Here is an 18,770-nt window from a genome sequence, read left to right as displayed (position 1 = left end):
TAAAGTAATAACAAAGTAAAGGTCTGATGAGGAGAGATGGTGGAGCTTCCTGTTTAGTGTCTCTTTCTGACACTTCCTCCCCAGCCCTGTGTGCATGAGTCCTCCTCTCACTGTGGACAGTCGGGATATGTGCTCTGCTTGCTGCTGTTAGTGCTGTTAGACATGAGAACCGCCGTACCACAGTGGGAAGCAAGCAAGGCTAAAGTGTAGTGCTGGGGTCCAGAACTCTCAAAGCAGGACTTGGTGTCTCAGATGAGCTTCCTCTGTCCTGTCTCCCACGCTCTTTCCCACGCTGTCACTCAATCTTCCATTTCCTCAGTTCCTTCTCTCCCACACCCTCTCACAAACTTTTTTTTTTTTTTTTGTACATTACCCCAATCTTGGCCTCAGGCCTACTTACCTTCATACATTCTCAGGACAGAAGCTGCTGGTCTGTAACTGTCAGGGTGCCGTCCAGAACAAGGGGACCCTGTATGTGGACTTGCTAGTTACAGTTTGAACTGGCTCCAAGGATATTCCCTGAGCCTGTCCAGGCAAACCCAGGCACCCCCAAGCCCCTTTCTGGGCTCCAGAAGGTCCTAGACATATGAAAGCAGCCCCTTAGTTGAAGACCACATATTTAATATCTCTCTATGTAATTATAGGCCAGTATAATTTTTTTAAAATAAGATATTGACAACCTTTTTAACGCTGCATTCGTAACATCCAGATTGAGTGCTGAGTCATTGCCCTGCAAAGTGAGGAGGAGTTGAGGTGAAGGCCATTACTTAGATGTTCACTGTCTGTCTAGAATATCGGCTCTGTTTTTACTATCCAGGGCAAGTGAGGTTTTAGGCAGGGGTCATAGTAATTTAAAGATTCTAAAAGCATTACAGAACCCATGTCTACACTTAGGGACACTCTTTGGGGCTAGTTTTTTAGAAATAGTTAAAGTGCTTAGAGCTTGTGACTATTTTAAAGAGCTACTTCATAAGTCATACATGTGACAAGTATGAAAACATAAAGAAATAAACTAGTTGGTGAATAGCAGTTTGTTGTTGTCTTGCCTGGATTTAGAAATCACTGCGAATCACGTGACATTTGTATTCTCTAATGTAGTATTTTGTACTTCTTAGACAGGATCCCTGAAGGTCATGATCCCTTTGGTGAGAACTGGTCTCCTGTCACACGGGTCTTATGCGCATTTATTCAGCAGTAGACCTTCCTTTGAGCCAGGGGTGTGACGCCCTAAAGAGCCATGACTGTGATGCTCGGCTTCAGTTTAGTAGATTTCACAGAGGGCAGGAGCTGCAGTAATGAAGTGCAGAGGTCATCTGGGATGCTCTCTTCTCCCAGGCACTGTCAGAGCAGAGTGTGCACTCAGGCTCGCACCAAACGCTCGCTGATGTAGGCTCTTTCCCTTAGAAGTACCGAGTTTCCTACTTGTGTCTTTTCAATATATGTGTATGTATTATGCATGTGAGTGTGTCCACATGTGTGAGCACACATGTATATATACATGGACATTCACATGTTTGAGCATGCATGTGGTTAATGCCATGTGCTTTCTTTGATCTCTCTCCACCTAAAATACGGAGAAATGATGTCTCAGTAACCCCGAGCTCACTGCTCTGAATACTTTGACAGCTGTGGGGATTCCCTGTCCCAACTCCTGTGTGGGGATTTCAGATGGGTGTCACATAGACCCAGCACTTACATGAGTTTTAGGTGTCTGAATTCTTTCTCTCACACTTTGCCCATCGCTGTGCCTCGGCCTCTTGTATTTTTTTTATAGTCTTAATATTCTCTCCTGTTTTCTAGGCAATGAATGGCTTCTGCAAGAACAGATCCCATCTGGAGACATAGAGAATATTTCCAATCAACCGGCGATTTCCCTGCAGATTCCTACCCATTGCTTGTCACTGGAAGCTGTGGTGTCTGTCATCGTGTTTCTTTATTACTGCAGTGCAGACAGCAGCGCATGTATGATGAAGGGAGTCGTGTTCAGGCAGCCTTTGCAGATAACCAGCACCCAGCCAGCTTGTGCAGCTCCTGTAGAGCTCACATACGCATTCTAGAAGGCTGGCCAGCAGCCCTCAGCACAGGCCCTGTCCATCCTGCCATTCGTCGCTTAGGGAAAAAGCACTATAGTAACCCATTGCTCAGTTGTAACAACTGAGACCAAAATAAAGCTGTGCTCCTTATTAGTATTTTAATTCTAAACAAATTTCTTCATTTTAGCTGTGTGCCAGCCAAGTCATTGACCATCATTTAACCACGGCACTGTAAGCTTTGCTGTTATTTGTTTTAAAAGCGACAGTCCATGCTGTATCAGAGAGTATTATATTTGTAGTCAAAACTAATCATGCCAGATAGTTTAAATAACCTGCCTTTATCAGTAGTAGTTATCCATTCATGTGTAAATTTCCAGTAACTTGAGATGGGCCTACGCTGTGCACCTTTGTGTCAGGATACCTGCCATTTAGTGTCTAAGGTCTGCTTAAAGCCAGAGCAGAAAGCATTCATTGGCAGAAACTTAGAGAGCATGTGTTTGAGTAGTTACTTACCTCCTGTGATTTTTCTCACTTGAGGTATTTTTAAAAGAGAGCTTTAATCTATTTTTATTATAAATTATTTGTTTTAACATTCTATTATTAATGCCTTATAACTTTATATAAAAAAGAAAAATGTAGAATTTTTAAAGGCATGCAGACCTACCTTTAACTGTATTTAATGAGCATATTCCCAGCAGGCAATGCCTGGCTTCCCAGAGGCTGACCTGCGTGTGGGTGGAGACTGCTGTGTTGCTATGTGTGGTGGGTTATTGTAGTGGCTGGGCTGCATGTAATGAGCATCGTGCTAGTCTGGAGATTTACATGCAGTTTTAAGAGTTAAGTAACAGAATTGTTGGCTTTGAGATTTTTGTTACTGTTTTGGTTCCCATATTTAGAATTTAAATTATGATCATTAATTCTGATATTTTGAAAAATCACATGTAAACCTTCACTTTGCTATTTTCAGGGTATAGTTATACTAATACACTTTCATTTAAAATATTGGGGCTGAAACACGCAGTGATTTACTGATACTGTTTTGATATTTGTTTTCTTTAACCCATAAGAAACAGCACTGGAAGGGGCACTGGAGAGGTTTGGTTTTCATTGTTAACTTTAATTGTCATAGATGATCATCGTAACTGTTTAAGAGCCTTGCTTTTCTAAAACTGAGTGGACGTGTGTTTTACTGAGACTACAAGGTTTCAGAAGCATTATCTGAGCCCACCTATAAGTTTAATAAGCATTAAGCATAGTCTACCTAGTTATTAGTTAATTTTTGAAGTAGTTTTTGATAGGTAACATTTGCTTGTTTTATTGTTCAGTTAGCTAAAAAAAAAAAATCTGAAGTGAAAACTTGATGACTTCAATTATTAACTTAGAAATGCTGTTTCTCAGGAGCAGTGCAAACGTGAAAGGGAGGGATCTTGTTTAGAGTTGCATGTGGTTACCTCAGAAACCTTTGCGCCTAGAACCAGCCAAGGCAGCGAGCGGTTCTGCAGCTCCAGCCTGGAGCTGATGGTCTGTGGAGGGCCTCAGAGCGCTGCAGCCCTCGTTGATTTCTTGGATTCCTCATTTCCAGTTGGACAGGATGAGAATATTTTGGTCCAGTCATTTCCTGTTTGAGGACATAAACAGTTTCACTCTCTAAAACAGGGTAGATACAGTTTAGCTTGTGTGGAAATAAGTTTTCACTCTGAAAATACAAGCATGTATTCTGTAGTTTGATGTACCTTAAAAACCCCAAAATACTCTCTAACTCCCTTGATTTTCCCTTTGCCTGAGTAGGATCTTACTTGAGTCTTCAGTGACTGCAAGGATCTCAGTGGCTGCACAGTGGCTGCACACCCCCACCTGCCTCTCTGCACTGCTGGTCACATCAGAATGTAGGTGGGGATGGACGGAGAAGGTCCTCAGTGAGCAGAGTGCGAGCTTTCCTAGGGTCAGGACTGACACAGTGTCTGACAGGAGGAAACCTTAGTCACAACGCTCTGGAGCTGCAGCGTCTTCTGTCTTCTCTGAGAGCTTTGTAGTTGTTCTGAGACAACTCTGTCTGCCTTGGGGCTCACACCACTAAGATAGGTTATTTGGGCCTATGTTTTGCAGTGTGGGAAATCTAGAGGACTTAATGACAATGTGTAACCATCGTTTCTCCACATATGCGGAACTGACTGTCTTTCTCCATCCATGGAAAAGTCTTCAGCTTTTGCCTTTGCCTTTGGCTTGGCGATGTTTAAGAGCAAAGGTCAGAGTTGCTAACTCATTTGGAAGATGTTTCTTTGGCATGTGCAGAGGCCCTGGGTTCAGTCCTCAGGGGAAAATGAAATCACGAAAAGCTATGTTTTGTAGTGAACAGTAACATAAAGCCACATGCAGGGGCCGGGTCACCAAAGCTCTAAATGAGCAAGCCTGTGCAGTCTCACTGAAATTCTACCTCTGAGAGTACTCAATGGCCAGGACTTTAGAGAGTAATCTAATCTTCTCAAAGATACTAAAATAATCTGAATTGTAAGCACTAACTAACAATTTTTCTCAAGCCACTTCTATTACCAAAGATGGGGGTCTATTTAGAGTCCTTTCATTTACCAGTTTCCTTTAAAGTTGTAGTTGGTGAGGACAGGGATAATTATGATGTTTTATTGTTTAGCATGGTATAGTGGCAGGAGTATAGACTCGAGCAGTGTCTTGCCCTGCAGAGCTGGGCTGCTGGACCAAGCCTGGGCTTGCTGCCAGGCTTCAGTGAAATGCTCCCACGGCATTTAGCAGGGAGTAATTTATGAACTGCTACTTATCAGTTTAGTTCTAATAATGACAATAATTTATGACCACAGACATGGGCTTGACTTTTTTTTTTTTTTTTTTTTTTACAACTCCAGTTTCTAAAGCAAAATCTTTCTCCACCATTTGACATGTTAGCAGTCCCACTAGAATCTGGGCTCGAGAAGAAAAAGAACACTTTATGGTAGAATGTATTACCATTTCATAAACAATATTGTTTATAAAGAAGCACCTCTCTACTTTGTATTGAAGTATTTAAAAAGGCCTTCTGAAGCTTTAATGAATACGGCTTTTCCATAGAGGATCCAGACATAGCTGGAGACACACCACACTCTTAACAACTTGTACAAGAATCTTCAGATTATAACCTGCGTACCCTGGGGCGGCGCTCTCACCCTGGAGCGGTGCTCTCTGAATAACATTACAGACTAGGTGTGTATGTTCCAGAAAAGGAAGCTGCTTTGCCATGTTGGTTGTGAAGCTCCTGGGGTAGCGTCCAGTGCCTAGAACAGGACCTAGTATGTGGGTGCTGGCTGACTCAGATGTAGCTGTGAGCAGCAGAGCTTAACTGAGGCTCTCTACAGCGTGGAAAGTGGGGACCTACCCTCCGGCCTTCAGATGAGGGCAGAAGGAGGCTTACATTCACTGAGTTCTTGCTCCCTGCTGGGAGTTTCCCAAGTACTTTCTGTGTGCTGACCACATGCAATCCTCACAACAGCCTTTAGGATGGAGGACAGTCCCTCCTCCTTGAAGCCAGGGCTTGAACAGTTACATCAGCACTAAGAGTGTACACAGAGGAAGTGGACAGCTGTCTGCCCCACTGCCTACTCTGTCGCCTCTCAAACTTGCAAGGTCACATATTTCATTCCTTCATGTAGTAACTTATCAGTCCAGAGGATTCCAGGAGCCCTGGGAATGAGTGTTTGTGAAATTCATTTAAATTCATTAAAGTCATTCAACTTACATGACTTCTCATAGATTCTTATCATCTGGGCCTTGGAGTGGGATATATAATCATTGGTTCCCAGGGGATTTTCTGTGCCCTTAATTTCAGTGACTATCCACAGTTTCTCGGCAGGAGTATGTGTAGACATCCCAGTTAGCTCAACAGGACTGTCCCAGCAGCCAGTCCACCATAAAGAGCATGGCTGGTGCAGGCCTTGAGAAGTCTGCCCATGTCTGACATAGTGAGTTTTGTGAACCAAATGAGGTGTAGAGGAATAAAGTCCTCTGCCTTCCTGCAGCCTTAATGGTCTGCTGTGCAGGCTCCCTGGTGACTCAGGAGTTGTTCCTGAAATCAGCGTGGCAGTGTGAGACAAGATGTCCTGCGTGTGCCCGTGGTGGTTTCTAGGAGCATCCCAGGGCAGCGTCTGTCCATTGTGAAGTAGTGTGGTCATGAAGCAGTACTGTGGTTCATTGAGCAGCGCACTGCATGGGTCAGAAATGACAGAGTGACAGAGTCACATACCTTGAAGCAGACCTGCGTGATAATCACCAAGATTGCTTTTTCCACCCGTGTTTCAAAGCTGACATGAAGAATGAGCACTCACCTGAGTCACTGTTTTAACCTGGCTTAATAGAATTTCCTTTTTCCAGTTTCTTTGCAATAGGGTAATAGACAGAATGGTCATTAAAGTTAGAGGCTTGGTAATCAAGCGAGGTGGCATTCTGTGGCTAATCAACCTTGTCTCCTGCCTGTGCCGGCTTGTGTAGGCTGGTGCCTCGGCTCTCGGGTGGCCGCTATGAGCACACAGGCTGGCCCAGAATAGGACACAGCCCTGCCTGGAGGCTTTGCTAGGATAGCTTTCACCATAGCGTGGTGCTTTGGTTTAATCATTGTCAGAGGTCGGAGTTGAAAACTAAAACCCTAGACGATTGTGGAATGTGCGGCTAGGTGTAGTTACTCATTGTGTGATGTGTTCTTTCCTCCCCTTGCACGTCACTCCTGTGTGCCTGTGGACACTGCTCTCGACAGCCTCCCGACCCAAGGAAAGAACCGCAAGGACTTTCCAGTACACTTCCACCTGTGGCCGCCCTCAGCTGTGGGTTAGAAATAAACACTGGACCTACATACTAGAGTGTCTGGCCTGGCTCAGACGTGGGCGTGAGCAGTGTTGCTGTTTTAAAGTGAAATCTGAAGCTCTAGTAACTCTTGGTTGCTTGGTTTCAGCTTTCCACATGGAATAAATAAAACAAAATAAAACAAAAGGGAGGTGAGTTCCGCCCTCTGAGATACAGACTCTTTAAAGAGGATTTTTATTATTCTGTACCTAGTTTCATGAGAAAATATGTTGAGATAAATAAGATCAAACAATCAAATGATACCAGTGGGGATGAAAGCGCATACGTTCCTAGTGTAGCCATTGGGGTATCTTCTATTTTAAAGACTGCTTGTCTCTATTTTTAGTTCCACCAGAAACATAGTTGTTGGCACAGAGTTGGAAAGTATTGCCATTGCCTGCCTGTGATGTCATCATTGCAAGTTACCCTCAAAAACTAAGCCAGAGCCTCAACTCAGCCCGTGACCTCCGCCCTCAGCTACAGAGACCGCTGTAGTTCCTGTCGAGCCTTTGCTGAGGAGCTGGGCTTCCACAGGGACTCAAGTGGGGAACATGTTGCAGTGATCATTTTTCTAAAATTCCTAGTAATTTCACAGTGTTCTACAGCAGAGAACAGGACCCTGTGTGGCTGACTTCAGATTGGCCTCTCTTTGAAGTGGGGCTTCCTCACTGTCCACGGGCTGATGGTATAGCTTTAGGTCTCTCTGTAGGAGACGTCGTTACTGTCATTGCTTCACGCCTTAAGGAATCAAGACTTCCACTCCTTCAAGGTATGCTTCATGGATGATCACATTAGAGACTGTTGCCATCTTGTGTGGGTAAATGATGTCATTTGTGAGCCTAGAGGTGCTCTGCTGTGAGGATATCATGCCTAAACAATGCAGTGAAAATCCAGTATACAAGTTCAGATACTGGTATTTCTAGACATGGCTTAGTCCTGAAAGAATTTCCTTGCTATGCATTTTAAAGTGTTTGTAGATGGATTAATATATTTTTATGCAATGTATTTTACACTATTTTTCTAGACCAAACTCTTCAGTGGCTCCTTCAAGTGCATTATTGGGTGGCTAAGAGCTTGGCGGCTTCACTAACGCGAGGAGCGTGGAGCCGAGCGAGCGTCTGGGACGCGTGTGCGTTCCTCCTGTACTTGCAAACCTAAAGCTCTTCCAAAGCTTTGTACTTTTTTTCCATGAAACAGATTAAATATTTTTCTCTCCAAAGTTGTGTTTCTGTCTTGAATATGCTCTGTATTTTAAGTATATCACTGATTTTACTACTTGGAAACTTGTAAGCTGGGGCTGGAGAAATGGCTTAGTGGATAAAGCTTGGACTTTGGGTCTCTGCACCACATAACAACTGAGCTTGTGTGGGTGACCAGAAATTAGGATCTTCTCTTGGAGTTTTTAGTCTCATTTATCTGGGGGTTTAGAAATGGATTCAAATGGAAGCATTAGGACAATTTTATTAGCGGCTAAAGAGAAACCTCAAAGGGGGCAAGCTTTGAGCCTTAGCAGCTGCCTGGAGGAGGGGGAAGGACAGAAGGAGAAAGCCATGGATGCTTGCATGGAAGGCACGCACATGGAGGGGAGGAAGCAGTAGAGAAAGCAAGGAAGCCCAAGATGCTGAGGAAAGTGATAAGAAAAGCATCCCTAGAACGGAGAAGAAAAGGAAAAGCTGTTCTTGGGTAATTCAAAATAGCACCCAGATGCAGGTGCAGTAGGGGCAGGGATTCTGGGAAGTAAAAGGTGTAGCATCATATTAAAGATCTAATGATTCCATCCAGCTCTTCAGCATGTCTTAAGGTAAGCCACCTTCCTGGGCCTGGGAGTCAGAGTGACTGAAGCGGCCCACCTGAAACGTTAGGTCTATGAGTTTAGTGTCGCTGTCTTCAGACATACCAGAAGAGGGTATCAGACCCAGTTACAGACAGTTGAGAGCTACCATGTGCTTGCTGGAACTTGAATTAGTCAGAAGAACAATCGGTGCTCTTATCCTCTGATACACTCGGCTGCTCAGGAACCTATTTATAACAGAAAGGCTCATTACTTCAGCCAAGGTACACAGGGATACCCAGGCACGGCAACTGCATTTAAACACTGAGTGTCTGTTTCCACCCAAGTCTGAGGGGAAGTGCAGGGTCGTGCATCCCAAGGCCCTGTGGATGACACCAAGTCCTAGCCAAGTGCATGGGAACCAGTAGGTTCTCAGGCTCTCCAACTCTGTCCTGTCAACAGTGAAGTCTTGACCTGCCATCCTAGGGTGTCATCTCATTGCAGTGCAGATCACGGACAAAACTGGGTTCTTTTCTTTTTGAGACAGGTCTCTAGGTCTGACCTAGAACTCAATGGTCCTTCTGTCTCAGCCAGAATAATACAGTAGTCACTTGCAGAAACTGATTCAGTCCAATGTTTGTGTACATACACAAAAATGTTTTAGCACATAAAAAAACAAAACAAAAAACTAACAAATATTAACGGCCTAAATATTTGCCAGTAGTGAGATATTAAGGAGCAGGTCATCCATCGAGAAGACTAAACCAGTTGTGGCTAATATAATAACTATGGGTGTGTGCTTGTACTTAAACATCTTAAGACAACATCTTTCAGAACACATATCCTATTTTTACTTTTCAAAATTAAGCATGCATGCACATATGTGCATTTATAAACAGACTTTGATTTGCAGTTATAGAAGACTATAAAATTGTGCAAGTCAGAAGTCATAGCATACACCAGAATTCTATGATGATGAGAGACCAAGGCACAAGAACCATAAGATTAAGGCCAACCTTGGTTAAACAACTATTGGGGTTGGGGTTTTAGCTCAGTGGTAGAGCGCTTGCCTAGCAAGCGCACGGCCCTGGGTTTGGTCCTCAGCTCTGGGGAAAAAACAACAACAACAACAAAAAAGTAACTGGTTAAACAATTGTTGAAATTTTGTCTTTTACTGTTTACTGTACTGTTATTTGGTGGCCTCCAAGACCTGGAGTCTGCACTTAGATTCTGGGAACCTTCCCTGAGTTAATTCTGATTGGTAAATAAAGACATTAGCAGTCAGTAACTGAGGAGAAGAGACATAGACAGGGTTTAGGTTTCCTAGGCTAGAGGCCTTGAGGAAGAAGAGAGAGGCAGAGCAGCCATGGGACCGAGGAGCTCCAAGAGTGGCCATTGCCTCTGGGCCAAGAAAACACGCCCCAGAGGGTTGCCTAGTTGGAGCTAAGAGCAACCCAGAGGGAAGCATAGTAAGTCATAACTTGAGGTAGCAATGTGAAAGTGGATTCTAACAGCATGGAGGGTAGGCAGTTGCCCTCCCATTGCACTGCTTAAGGCATATTTAAAAATGGGAGGTTGAGTGTGCCTTTCACCTGGGAACAAAAATGGTCTAAGGTGGGGAGGAACCCCACATTTGGGATTTTTTAGAATTTTTTTTTTTTTATTACAAGTGATACCCTGCTTAAACAGTACACAGTCCAGGCAATCTGAACTACAAAGAACTCCGTAATGGACGGGAATTACAACTGTTCTGTGACCCTCCATTACCAGAGCAATGTGTTTGATATTGGGTGAGCATCTCTCTCTTCAGACACTATTTTTGTTAGTTTCATGGGACTTTGTCACTAGAAAATAAGCAACACAGCTACACTCTGCTGTCTAGGGGCAAAGTGAATCAAAGATAGCAAACCAAGTGGCATCCCCAGTGTCTGACTGTGGGACACATTACAGACTGGTTGGTGGACAAAGGAACAGTGAAATTTGTGACTGAAGTTTGGACTGTGTTCTTAGAGACTGCTGTTATTTACCCCACAGAAGCTGAAACCATACAAATCAGAACTGTCCAAAGCAAGGAAAACTAGAAAGGCATTAGGGCACAGCAAAGTACTGAGTGTGTGCAGAGGGACTGGCTTTCAAGCCCTGTGTATGTGTGTGGCTTTCAGCACAGAGTGAAGTGGGAGGCGCTGTTTCCCACAGTCACATGGTTCACCTTTGCTCCCACAAAAGAATCAGATGTAATGGAGGGACGGTGTGAAAACCAACCATGAGCAAGTGCTTGCTGTGGGGAGAAACAGCCTGGTAATGGATGCATGCAGAAAACCTGAAATGAGACTCAACCTACCTATGGCAATGCCATAGCCACGTCACAAAAGGATGGCCCTGAGCTGGTCTCTGTCTGTCTCCAGCAGCCAGCTTCCTGTCTGAACATCTGGGTCTATTACAGATTAGTGCTGTCCAGGATTACCTTACTATTAGACAAGAAAGAATGCTTAAGGCTCAAAACACTGAGTTTTCTGACAGGAAATGTTTTTGGCCTATTGTAGTTTGTCCAAGGATTTACCAAATTAGGTGGGAAGTGGAACTAGCCAATCTCATGGTCTGAACCATTAGAGCCGAATGCTTTGGAACACATAAGGACAAGAGTGTTTAGTTTAATCCCAAAAAATAGTTGGTTACTTATGCCTTAAGATTTCGTAAGATATACTTTTATTATATATGTGTATGTGTGGCACGGATGTGTGAGTGCATGCATGCTTGCACGTGTGAGGTGGTATGGAAATGTAGGTGCATGTGCTCATGGTGTGGGGGTTCATGTGTACACGTGACTGGGGCTTCCATGTACACCTGTGGAAGTGTATGTGTGTAGGTCAGGTTGACGTAGGTGTCTTTCTTAGTCACACTCCACTTTACAAGCAGAGTCTCACTGGGTGGCGAGTGGCACTTGGCATTGGCTAGTAGAGCTAAGCAGCCTGCTCTGGACAAAGCTTCTCTGTGTCCCAGGTGCTGGGATTACAGGCAGGCTACAACGGCCACGTGGCATTAGTGTGAGTGCTGGGATCAGAATGCCAGGCTTCCGCTTGCACGGGAAGTACTTTACCTACTGAGCCATCTCCAAAGCCATCACGCCATTTTTTATTTTTTAGAATGATACCCAAGTATTACTCTTAGAATTTTAATAGGACTCAGAATTATTTTTTAGTACGTTTTGTTAACAAAGTGAAGTCTTGTTAATAGAGGTAATTTTGTGTAATCCCAACCTCTAGGTATCTCAATTTATAACATGTATAATATACATGAATATATATTACCCAGTAAGAGACTTCAGCCAGAACGTCCTGGGGTGCTCTTCTCCCTTTATTTTGTTTGTGAATAATCTGTAAAATATTTGAAATATCTGTATGTATCAAAAACTTTAACAAGGGAAGTTTAAATTTTTACTGCAATGAAATGTTAAAAAAAAATGTGATTTCCAAAATATAGTGATATTATTTAACAGATTTGTGACCTCAATCCTAACAATTTACAAAGAACATGTGGCTCTTTATGTTTGTTTGTTGGCACAGGGAGCATCTATTCCTCTGTCATATTGCACACCAGTTGCTTGCCTGGTCAGTGGCTAAGGGGAAGAGTTTTCCAGACTCACAGAGTAACAGGCAACTAGCTGTCCAGGCTCCTCTGAAATCTGCCCTTGCCTATGTGAAACAGCGGCGGCAGCCAGTAACACGCCGAGGCCAGCTAATTACTTTCCAAGAGAGAACATGCCCCTTAGAACAAAGGGGTCGCTTTATGTCTGTTTTCAAATCAGTTTTAAAAAACTAAAACAAGGGAAAAGACGCCCCAGGGAGAGTCACTTCACTGTTCATCAAAGCACGCGAAGAGCTTGCAGTAATGTGCTCACCGAGCGTGTGCAGGTCCTAGGTTCAATCCCAGCACCACAAAACCAAGCAGACAAAGCTCGTCAGGGCCTACCTTTGTTCCTGTAGAGTTTAGGTTTGTAGTTTAAAGACATCTCCATGACTTAAAGCATGCTTCTATCTCTATTGTGATGAACACACAAATTACACGCATGGTGTAAGATTATCTTTCCATGTGTGTAACTGTATGTATGTATGCATAACTTGCATATACACACACACGTGTGTGTGTGTGTGTGTGTGTGAGCATTTGCAGTTCCTAGTTTCCTGTTTGTGCTGCCGTTCAAAATCAGTCAGACCAAGGGAGTCAGTTTAGTAAGCAGCCGACATCTAATCAAATGGCAAAAATCGATTTTAAAAGGACTGTGAGCTACTTTCACTTCAGTCTTGAGAGAAGCAAGCAGATCGCAATGCTGAGTGGTGTGTGTATGGCTTCTCCCCTTATTGAAGAATCTCCTGTCTGCTAAAGCAGAGGGGGGTCCCTGAGGAAGGCTGGGCTTCATAACCCCGCCAGCACGTGAGAAGCGCCTATCTCCCTAGTGTTTATGATCTGAATTTGAAAAGAATCACCCATTGAATAATTTCTCCCTGTGTAAATTGAAATTGTTCTATATTTAACGTTTCATCTTTAATGTCGTCTCAACCAAATCCCTTATTAGAATACACAAGATAAGAAGAATAAATATTTAGAGCGTAGTTTATCTCCCCATCCTGGAAATGGAAACACAATGGCTTAGTCATGTTCAGGAAGCTGACAGGACCTCGGAATCCCAAGTATTGCCAGGGGGCTGGATGCCGTGTCCTCCTGTCTTTAAGTGACACACCCACATCAGCCCTGCAGAAATTCAAAGGGGAAGATGCAGCCGTTTCTGTCTAGCCCCGGGGAAGAGCCAAGCCATGTCCTCATGGCCCCGAGCCTTCTTTGGCGTTCTTGCATGTCAGTATCACCAGCTTGCAGACACTCCTGGATGCTTTTGCTGTAGGCTAGGGTTGGATGTGAACAAGCATTTCTGAAGTTATTTAAGGAAATTAGCAAATGTGTCTGTCAGCGTCTACTCCAATGAGTGTGAACATAGGAACTAAGAGTCTGCTACTGTGAGGTTTGCCCTAGAAAGATAAGGGGTCTATCCTGGTATTAACAGGCTAGTCTAGAAACTTGTGGAAAGCACGACCAACTGTTTAACAAACCCGCCAGGAGACTATTTCTTGGTTCTAATCCGTGTGCTCACCCTGTATCAGAAGCATTCCATCAGTTTGTTGTTCAATGAACATGTGTGCTAGATCTTTATGGCCTTAGTTAGCCATGTGTTTAAGGTTGATCATTTTGGCACCTCTAATAGGAATTTCTGTAACCATGCAGCCGTAACCACTCCTTCCTTCAGTGACTCAGATGGCTATATTGGATGTTCCACATCAGGTGTGGCTACGAAGATGGGATTCTCACCCCCTGTTCCACGTAAAAAGCTCGTTCCCAAAGAGGCCCAGACCATGAGCCTTCTCATTCCATACACATCTACAGAAGTTTATCCATTTTATATGGAATAAAATTGGCAGCATTACCACATGCTTTTGATGACACACGTGCACGCCACCCCATGTGTACACACCCCAGGATCATGCTTCACACATAATCATCCCACGTGACCCTCACACAGCAGGTTCACAGTTTAGGATACACTCTTGGTGCTGCGTGTTTAAGGGGTTCAATAGTGTTCTGTCTTCCGTTACAGTTACACAGAATTTCACTGCCCTAAAGTCACTGTGCTACACACTTAGTCACCTTTCCGTCCCTGCTAATCCCTGAAACTGACAACAGATCTTTGCACCGTGTCCAGGTTTTTGTCTGTATGCTTGTTCCAGAATGCTAAACAGAATTACAGTCCAGAGCAGTTTTGGATTGGCTTCCTGAACATAGTAACATCCAATCAAGCTCCCTCCAAGGGTTTTTTTCATGGCTTTGGCTCATCTGACTACTACAGTGGCTCACAGTTCAGATATTCACTCACCTCTCTTGGCATGAAACTCTTTCCTTGAGAACTGGACCCATTTTCTGAGTGTGGTCTTTCTGAAGCAGACCTCCTTTTCACCAGTGAGGGTGTCCACCATTTGGCCACACTTGCCAATGAGCTAGCCTTCACAACAGGTAGCTGCGGGCCAGATGAGAAATAGCGGTTTCCCTTCCATGGAGAGTTGGGAACGACACACTCTGCTTTCAGAGGCAGCAGGATAGAATGGAGTCTGCCCCATTGGACTGTAGGATGAAGGGCAGAGCGGACTGACTTTTTAACTAAACCTTAAAGAATTTTTAAAATACGTTTGCTATGAGGCAGGTAGATCTCTGCGTTCAAGGCCAACCTGCTCTACCTTGTGAATTCCTGGCCTGCCAGGGCTGCAGAGGAAGACCTCATCTCAAAGGGGAAAAGAATGTTATGGTTTGAAATGTTCCACCAAAGCCTCATGCAAATCCCTAGTGCTGGGTGTGGTATTGCTCCAGCTGAAGCAAGAAGATTTCAGTGGGTTCAAGGCCAGACTGCACTACTTAGAGCTTGTGAGTCCAGCCTGGGGTATATAATGAAAAACTCTTGTCTCACAAAACCAAGCATCACCCAAAAATTTTAGAGGTGTCTCAGTACCAACATGGTTACTACTTTAACATGGTTGTGAGTGCCCGTTTCTTGTGTGAGATGCCTGTGACGTTTGTGTAAGATCTGAATTCTATTTCCAGCCCAGAGAGAGGTTGGAGCTTGATTAAGCATGCTGAATTCATGTATTAATTCTAGCGGTTACTTTTGGTGTTTTGTCTTGGTGTGTTCTACCATCCGCAGAGAAATGTTTATTTCTTTCCAGTTTGGATGCTTTTTATTTCTTTTTCATGCCTATTTGCTCAGGCTGGCATGCTCCATTCTGTGCTGAATAGAATTGCTTTTAGAGAAAAAACAATGTCTTTCATTGTTGAACATAATGTTAGCTATAAATATCATGCAAGTCATTTATCGTATTGGGATATATGCCTTCTATACCAAATTTGTTAATTGTTTTTATCTTGAAAAGATGTTGGAATTTTTTTTTATAGTACCTAAGTCTCCATTGGCAAATACATGCGTTTAAAATGCTATGTGTTTGTACGAGGACATAGTATTTGACTTTCGAAAAGAAGGAAATGCTGACCAAATGAAATATGCCAGATGCAGAAAAGTAAAGGCTGTGTGGTCTTACTCATGTGAGACGCAGAAAAGTAAGGGCTGAGCGGTCTTACGTATGTGGCGGCTAAAATATCCAAGGTTAAGCTTGCCAGAGCACAGAGCCCGGGGTTTGATTTTTAGTCCCAAGAAGAGGAGGAGTCGTTGGCAAAGACATTGATACATGAGTAGAATGGTAGGCACCATGTTCTAGGGGGGGGGAGGAGGTGATGGAGAGTTGTCCAGGGCCGCAAAATCCCACAATGATAAGTGAGTTGGTTATGGAAACCTAATGAATAACATATCACTGCACCACCCACTTGAAATTGGCAAGAAAATAGATTCTAAGTTCTTGCGCGCATCTGACTCGACCAGCAAGAACGACGCTGCAACAGGATCCTTCTGCACACGTTTATTGAAAGAGCTTGATTGTAGAGGCGAAGAAACCCCGAGCCCAGAACTGGTGCTGCTTATATAGGCCTAGGAGAGGCGTGTCTCACACCCGGATTGGTTATGCACTATGCCTCAGTTGCATGTTCCTCATCTGATTGGCTACTCTCTCTCAGTATCTCACAGTACCTCATTAACATACCTCATTTGCATGTCTCACATCTGATTGGTTATTCTCTTAGTACTTTGCAGAGCCTCATTATCATGCCTGGGCCATGCAGTGTTTTGGCGAAAAACTTGACTGCATAAGTAAGCATTTTTCGTTTGCCCAAACTTATGTGTGGTGGCCAGCAGTAGCCTGCGCCACTCTGCAACGGCACATGTGGCTTCCCACACTAAGTGTCCTCACCACCAACATAGAAAAAATAGTGATCGTGCTCATTAGCTTGGCTGTGGCGATCCCTTCACAGTGTCTGTGTATATCAAATAGATTCCAATACTGATGGTGAATTGTCAAGTTGGCACAGTATAGAATTAACTGGGGGCTTGGCGGGGGAGGGGGTTTCCTGAGGGGTTGTCTAGAGCACGTCAGCCTGTGGTGGGGATGTCTGTAGAGTTTATTATGCTAACTGAGGTGGGAAGTTGGAGGATCCCACCGTGGGAGGTACCATTCCCCAGCAAGGGGCTCCTGAACTGTGTGAGTGTAGACAGCAAGCTGAGCACCAGCATGCACTAACTTATGTGCCTCTGACACTTGAATCTGGATGTGGTGTGACAAGCTGTGACAAGCCGTGATAAGCTTCTTCTACCTCTGTGAGTTCCCGAAAATCGATGGGGCAGTGGCCTGTGAGACGGAATTAGTATAAATACTTTCTTCCCTCCATCCCCCCCACCAGGGTATTTTATCGTCGCAATGGGAAGAAAAACCTAAGATGCATACCTTAAATATCCAAGATAATAAAGGCATTTAAGTTCAATGTAAAGTAAAATTTTATTCAATAAAAAGGCAAAGGATGCTTTTCAGATGTTTATGTACTTAACAGATTTATTTATTTTATTCCTTGTTTTCTGGCAAATTTCCAGTGCTAGCCAAGCTTGTCCAGCAAATAAGGTTAATTTATTAATCCCTTAGGATTAAAGATTAAAACAACCAGATTAAAGATTAAAGCAAGAGAGGTGCTGAGGTGGTGGGGAGAATCAGGAAGAAGGTAGGAGGAGGCAAGAAGGCTTGAATACAATCAAAATGCATTTATGAAACTCTCATAAAATTAATAATTGTCTAAAGATTGCAACAATGACGTCAAATTACTCTCTGTTGTACCATGACTTTCTCTGACCTCCAGCATTGTCAAATGTGGGCACAGTCTAATCCTCACCAGGGGAAGAACAAATACATTCTTATATACCTAATTAGTTTGTTGAGACTTTTCATTTCGAAAGCATGTTGAGTTTTCTTAAGTAACCTAAAGGCCCATGCTCAAACACGTGGATGAACAATGCACTGTGTTCATGGATGGGAATACAGGGCAAAGAAAGGGCTGGCGAGAATGTTCAACCCACTCCTCCCCAGACCTGTCTGCCATTTAAGATTCTCATCCAGCCTTGGGCCCTCAAAGACAAATATTTGCCTTAATAGAGTTTATTGTCCTGAAGGCTGGGGACATCTTTACAGCTCTTGTTTTGGTGGCCCCAGCTGCCATTTGTTTTATGGAAGGAAGTATGACAATGGTGTCCACTTCGGGAAATTCCTGATTTTATTTACTGTAGGGCAAGGAGTGGACACAGACAGTGGTAAATACAGGAGGGGCCTGAGTACACTCTGTTGCCCAGTGCACACTCAGTTAGCTTGTATTTAAAAGCGCTCTTGGCGTTTCTCTATCTCCGTGGAAGCACCAGCCACTTTCTCAAAGGCTCAGACGCTCACCTGAACCACGAGGAGCAGGGGCTGACTTCAACATGGGATTTTTGGCATCAGAGTTTATACCTAGTCACACACATCCAGCACTGTGATGCGGCTTATGTTTTGAGAAGACTTCACAATGAACTTTCAAGAAAGTTTCAGCTTTCAAGAAAGGAGCGAAATGATGGCCTTGCTCCAAGTCCTGGTGGTGCTCTGGACACCCAGTTCATTCAGTTACCCCTGAATACCTACTGCCCTGTTCCTGCCCCATCAGTGCTCAGGGAGCTGGATTCTGTGGGTGACAGAACAATGGTCGTCTTTCAAGGATGTCCTCAGCCTGATGTTCTGAGGCCTACTAATACATTATTGTTCATAATGACAGTGTTTGGCAGGTATGGTTAAATAACTTGAGGTCGGGGAGATGATCCTAGATATCACGGCTCCTTGAAAGAATTGGAGCCACAGAAGCAGAGGTTGGTATGAAGCTGATGCTAGAAGGAGACCTCAAGCCACGGGATGGGAAGCTGGAAAAGACCAGGAAGCCTGTGGCAGGCTCGTGACTGCTGACATCTCGATGTTGGTTCCCTCGGGACCATTTGGACTTGTGCGCTCTATAACTAAGAATAAATATGTGTTGTTCTGAATCACTATTTCATGACCATTTGTCATAATGGCGTGGAAAACTAATAAAAATGAGATGTTCTGGCTTATGAAAGGAAGGGAGGGCTGGGTATGGCATGCCTG

The 18,770-nt window shown here is 43.9% G+C and overlaps 1 protein-coding gene across 3 annotated transcripts in view; it reads left to right on the top strand.

Moving 5' to 3' along the window:
• Nhlrc2 (NHL repeat containing 2) overlaps window positions 1-8,091 on the top strand; it is a 53,699-nt gene extending 45,608 nt beyond the window's left edge. For all 3 annotated transcript variants that reach the window (XM_021151653.3, XM_021151654.3, XM_029472364.2), the window contains exon 11: window positions 1,801-8,091. In XM_021151653.3, the coding sequence (XP_021007312.1) occupies window positions 1,801-2,057 (257 nt within the window). In that variant the 3' untranslated portion in view covers window positions 2,058-8,091. The remainder of the gene's footprint in view (window positions 1-1,800) is intronic.
• Window positions 8,092-18,770: the final 10,679 nt, after the last annotated feature.

Source organism: Mus caroli, unplaced genomic scaffold (assembly GCF_978045245.1).
Source record: "Mus caroli unplaced genomic scaffold, Mus_caroli_1 scaffold_20, whole genome shotgun sequence".
NCBI classification, from domain to species: Eukaryota; Metazoa; Chordata; class Mammalia; order Rodentia; family Muridae; genus Mus; species Mus caroli.
The sequence above is the reverse complement of the archived record's forward strand: the minus strand, read 5'-3'. Positions and strand labels throughout refer to the sequence as shown.